At 39.0% G+C, this 6000-nt stretch overlaps 1 protein-coding gene across 1 annotated transcript in view; it reads left to right on the forward strand.

Moving 5' to 3' along the window:
• ATP9A (ATPase phospholipid transporting 9A (putative)) overlaps window positions 1-6000 on the forward strand; it is a 71259-nt gene that overhangs the window by 33853 nt on the left and 31406 nt on the right. Inside the window, exons 12-15 of the mRNA XM_026862322.1 lie at window positions 2062-2138; window positions 2735-2895; window positions 3642-3784; window positions 4548-4660. Coding sequence (XP_026718123.1) covers window positions 2062-2138; window positions 2735-2895; window positions 3642-3784; window positions 4548-4660 — 494 coding nt within the window. The remainder of the gene's footprint in view (window positions 1-2061; window positions 2139-2734; window positions 2896-3641; window positions 3785-4547; window positions 4661-6000) is intronic.

Here is a 6000-nt window from a genome sequence, read left to right on the forward strand (position 1 = left end):
GTATTGAAGCTTTAATTTGTACCAGCTCTTGAACCAGTGCAGATCTCACACTGCCTTGGCTGAGCCTAACGTGGGGTGTGGGTGTGTGTCACAGTGAATAGTCCTACTGAAATCAGAGGGAGATGCTCTCCTGCCCTCAGCATGCCTGCAGCCAGCGCCTGCTGATGGTAAAGGCTTTTCCTTTGCTGCACATTCAGCTCTGTGTAGTCTACATGTGGGTGCAGACAGTTTTCCCCAAAGGAGGGCAGAGCGCACACTCTACTCCACCTGGTCACTACTCCAGTGTTGTTCAGAAGTCCTGCGTGGTCTTGGTGTCTGTATCAAGGCATGCAACAACCTCCTGTCTGCCCAAATGAACCTACTGTTTGAATCTAATCCGCCTTTCTGGATAAGTTATTTGTAGATAGACATCTTTGTGAGTTCAGTTAATAGGAATAACGTTTGCAAATATTTTCATCATTTCAAATGGTTTATGCACTGGAGTCTGTTTTGAATGGCCATAAAACAACTGGAGTTAGAAACACACTTTTAATACATATCAGTCTGCCTTCAAGCTGTTTTCTAGCCCTGACAGGTTTCCACTCTCATTTTGACTGACTTGATCAATATAATACTTGGGTTTGTTTCTCCTATGGCAATAATAAATAGCATGTTGTAGGTTATTTCTGTTAAGAAAAAATGGGGATATTATTTTTCTTCCTCTGGAAGTGAAAGCTGTCAAGTTGTAGTGATGCCATCTCACTAGGGCAGCCTTTGCTTGTAAAATGGAGCAGAGCTATGTGGCTTTCTCCATCTGCTGTAGTAGGAATAGGTCTGACTCTGACTGTTTGTGGTTGATTTGGAGTAGCTGTGCCATCTGCTGATATGAATTGTGATGATCTTACCACCACCTGCCATCTGGCTCCAGTGATTTGTTGTTTTTCAGTGGTTTTGTTGGTTTTTGTTGTTTGTTTTTTTTTTTTTTAAAAGGAATGTTTCCCAGCATATTTTTAGAAACCACCTCTTTTGAATCAGTCTTATTTAAAAATACTTCACTTGCAGCTTGTTAAAACTTTGATCGTTAATGGGAGCAGGGGAAAATCAGAGTATAAAATGGCAATGTATTTGCAGCAGTGCTTTTTTTTCAGTGTTGTTTTTCTCCGTTTTTACAGACCCCTAAAATTTTCTAGTAAAATATTAGACCTTGGCAATAGCAGCTTTTAAACTCTTGATGGTACATGGCTTTTTCTTTATGGCTTTCTGCAAAGTCTTTAAAAGAAATCTGTAGAAACCCAGTAATTTATGGTGTTAACTGTATTATGTTTCTGTTAGAAGAAAAGGGAGAACTTTGTTGCTCTCAGCTCTTTAGCAACTGTGGGACATAGCATTAAAATACACTGATGGGCTCCCAGCAGCTCCATCTGTTACAGCAAGGTAGGAGTTGGTATGATTTCGCCTTTTGGTGGGAACAGCAATTAGACAAATATTTAAAATAAAATGTAGATTTTAAAATAAGGTAATTCTGTCTTTGAAAACTGTTGGAATTAATTTGTTTTACTCTGATTGTGGCAACCTTCACCAATAAAGAACTGTAGGCCAGAGCACTGTTTTAATTTTGACACAATGAAGGAACACTGTCTGGTGTAAGGCAAATTTACCCACACCTAAGTGGAATTCAAAGTGGTGGGAGGAAAACCAAGAAATCCTCCATCCTTAGCAACTTTTATAGTGGGGCAAGACAACTGCCATCAAAAGAGGGTCAGGGGAAGGTTGAGAGAGCAAAGCAGTTGACTTCTCTTCCCATACACATTAGTTGATGCAGTCTGTGATGCTGCATCAGGTCCAACCGTATCGGCAGTGTGGTTGTAGACTTTTTGTAGGATGTCTTCTGTTCAGAGTCTGTTTTTGTAGGTTTTACATTTTGGGTACTGGCTTTTTAAATTTCTGCTTGTTATTGCTTCTGAAATTAACCTGCTAAAAATTCTTTCCAACTATCAAGCCTTTCAATCCAGCAAGTGTTTTTGTAGAGAAAACAACTGGAGGTTGTTTTCCTTTGGCTGACACCTGCTCTGTTTTGTTTAGGTACCGTTGTGGGAGTTGTCCTCTACACTGGAAGGGAACTGCGCAGCGTGATGAATACTTCAAACCCAAGAAGTAAGGTATGGTGAGGAAATAGTCTTACAATAAATAAAAAGGGGCAGAAATTTATAATTTTTAAAGAAAATCCTTCCAAATGCTATATGTGCATGCTATAGGGATAACCTCATAGGAATAATGATTCATGTCTTCCAGTCTATGATTTAAGATAGTTACGTAGCAGAACCTATTTCTCCTTATGGTTTTTGTTCCTATTATACATGTGTCTTCTCACTTTAAGATTGGCAAACCTGTTTTTTTTTTTTGTATGGTTATAAGAAGATAGTCCCAGTTAGAATAGGAAATCTCATTTTGCTTCATTCTTCTGTTATAGCAAAGCTAAGACATGGTGCAGGGATGTTTATACTGTTTGCAGCTTTTTGGCAGCATGGGTCCTCTGACACCCCTTTATGCATTGCTTAGCTTCCAAAGGATGGAAGTCTTATATAATAAGATGGCAACAGTATTGCTTATACATTTAAATATGTTTGTAGTCTTTTAAAAGAGAAGTTGACTAGTGGGGAATGGCAGTTCGGATATGGCAGTTCATTCCCTTTGTGAATACTACATTGAGCTAACATCTTCATTTGTGTTCTTGAAATGTCTTTTATTTCTTTAGATTGGTCTTTTTGATTTGGAAGTGAACTGTCTTACCAAGATCCTGTTTGGGGCTCTTGTGGTGGTTTCGCTTGTCATGGTGGCCCTTCAGCACTTTGCTGGCCGTTGGTATCTCCAGATCATAAGATTTCTTCTTCTGTTCTCAAACATCATTCCCATTAGGTAAGATGATTGCTAATTCTTGTCAGCAGAAAACTGCTTGCTTTGTGTCCTCCTCCATGCTTCTAGTATGAACAAGCACATAAACCCCTCATTTGACAACTGAGCAAATCTAGAAATAGAAATTAAATTACTGTTAGAACACAAGAATTGCTTTGCTGTTTCTGCTGAATTTGTTCAATGTATTCACCTGTTCACTGACTTGAACTCATGGATTAGTCATTTAAGACCCCTTCTCTCAGTTTGGGCTATCTGGTTACTTTGATAAAAGTAGAGCAAAAAATGGAAAAGGAGGGTTATTTATACAGCATGGAGTGTAATAGGACCCAATTGCCTGTTAAGAGGGGACTGAAACTTTAATATTTAATTGTACTGTATTAATAAGTGGATTGCTACTTTCAATGTAGGTCTGGGATTCATTTCAGTTCCATTTTTAACCTGCTGTCTGCATATCAGTCACGCTGTCCTTACTTGTCTGTGTCCATCTTCCCCGCAAATTATGTCTATTCTTCTCAGTGTAATTGTACCTCTGAATTACAGTACCGCTGCAGCAATACACAGTCCTTCTCGCAGTTTGCCACCTGGCCAGTGGTTTGAATATACATCTCCCAAAAAGACCTTTATTGGCAGCTCAAACTCAGTGTAGATGTGTCCTTCTTTCACTGCACTGTGGCAGTTCACAATGAATTTTTTCCAAAGTTTTAACTGGTGATATGTTTTCTTTCCCTTTTTTCCTTCCTCCTGCATAGTTTACGTGTGAATCTGGACATGGGGAAAATTGTCTACAGCTGGGTGATCCGCAGAGATTCCAAAATTCCTGGGACTGTGGTCCGGTCCAGCACTATTCCTGAGCAGCTGGGGAGGATATCCTATTTGCTTACAGACAAAACAGGTATTTATGTAGAAAATGCAGTTTTGTTTCATAGTATGTTTTTGTTTGGATTTTGTTACATTTTTGGCCAGCCAGAGAGTATAATGTAAGATTTCTTTGGACTAGAAGAAATACGCATTTCCTATCACTTTGACAATACGATTTAATCAGGTTTTGAAAAAAAAAAATCGTCTTTTTTGTTCTGAACACACCATAAGTAAGATAGGAGTATCATGCTAATTTAAAGAATGCTTAAAGTATGCTATTAAACCAAAAGCTGAGGGTAAGAATAAAATTAAAAGCAACTTTTTAGAGTTAGTTTTCAAAGCCAGATGAAGATAGCTTACATGTATAGGCAGAAACATACCACCAGTCTGTCTGCCACTGTCCTTACACTTTTAAAATTGAGCTTGAATTCAGAAGACCTAAGTGGTAATGAAAAGCTTGGTCTGATGTAAAATCCTGGTCCTACTGAAGTTTTTCCAGTTTTCTTTGGTTCCAGCAGGACTAGAATTATGCTTGCAGCTCTTGCTGACATTGACTTTGGGATGAATCTTATTTACTGGCACAGTAATGTGCACCAGTACTTCCCAGGAGAATCAGCCCTCAGGTTTGTTAATATTGTCTTTTGCTGGCCTCAGCCTGTGCTAAGAGCCTGGTGCAGTCACTGATTCAACTTCTGTCCCAGTTTCTCTTGAATTTGGGGTAGAACAAGGGTGAGAATCTGTGATGGGGAATAGGTATGTTCGTTGCCACTCCATGTCTGGTGCTGCTTCTCTTACAGGAACTCTTACACAGAACGAGATGGTCTTCAAACGACTTCACCTGGGAACAGTAGCTTATGGCCTGGACTCCATGGATGAAGTGCAGAGCCACATATTCAGTATATACACACAGGTAGAATTAAGTTGCATTACTTAACTCTTTGTTCACAAAACAGTTTTTTATGTCACTGGTCTAACGGTGAATTAATATGGCAGGGATCTGCTTATTAACTATCGCTTTTTGTTAAAGTCTGAAGGTCACTGGAAGCTTAATACATAACTATTATCATGATTGCATATTACATTTGTAGATTGTTTCACATCCACCAATCTTTAGCTAACAGCACATGCGTGGATCTGCAAGAGTGACTGCATGTGCCTGTGTCTTGTTACTGAGGTCTAACTGTAAAATAGCATGCTTTTATTTAGATATTCACCACGTACAGTGACCACAGCATTTGCTTTGAAAAATTGGACCTGGGTGATGTTTAGTGGATCAAGTTGCTGTTTGAAATGCTGTGTACTGGAGCTATAATAAAGGAAGAGGAATCATCAGTACTCAGTAAGCAGTAACAGAGAACAGTGTACCAGTATTGCTGCTTTAGGCCTGATGGTTAAAAAAGAAAATGGTAAAAGTGGGATTCTTTCACTAATGCACCAGTGATCTTGAATAGTGCATGACTGACATCTGCTTTGAGAACTGTTTACACCTGAAGAAGGCAGCAAAGTCAACATGTAAAGTATAGAACAGGAAAATCCTGTTTTGGGAAGTCTCTCCCTTGCATTCCTCTTTCAGTATCACTGGATAAGCCAGCATCTAAAAAGCCTTCTTGTCTGTTCTTAGACTTTTATTTCAGTTTTGTATGATAACCAGGTAATGCCATGTGACTTGTCTGGGCCAGCAAACTGTATTCCTTAGCATATTACAATGGACAAGATACGTATGAATTGAAACTTCATATAGATATGTGCACTTCCGTTGTGGATGTGGGAGGGATGAGGTTTTAGTTAAAAAAAATTACTACCTTTAAGAAAAAAAAAAAATCAACTATCAGTGGCTGATGTTCCAGCCACCCCTCTGAGTGGTACTTGTAAAAGATTTAAGAATTGGCGCTAATTCTGTGATCATGGAAGCATTATTTTTCATTTTCTGTTAGTAACTATTCTCTCAACTTCAGCTAGGCATAACTTTTTTGTGACTTACAATTAGACTTTTTTTCATTTGTACAATGTGATTCCAGAGATGCAATCTACAGACATTAGCGACGGGTTACAACTCCTGTTGTACGTCAGGCATTTTCATTTCTCAATAGTTGTGGAGTTGCTTCATGCAGAAACTGCAGAAGTTGTTTCAAAGTGCCCCTGCTTTTCCTTGAGCATGCATACCCAATGCAGTGAACTGGGCTTTTCACATCACAGTGTTTTTGCTTTACTCTAGAGATTTTAGACTGAAGTACACTTTCTATACCCCAC

Source organism: Athene cunicularia (assembly GCF_003259725.1).
Source record: "Athene cunicularia isolate RWA chromosome 20 unlocalized genomic scaffold, athCun1 chr20_part1, whole genome shotgun sequence".
Lineage (NCBI taxonomy): Eukaryota > Metazoa > Chordata > Aves > Strigiformes > Strigidae > Athene > Athene cunicularia.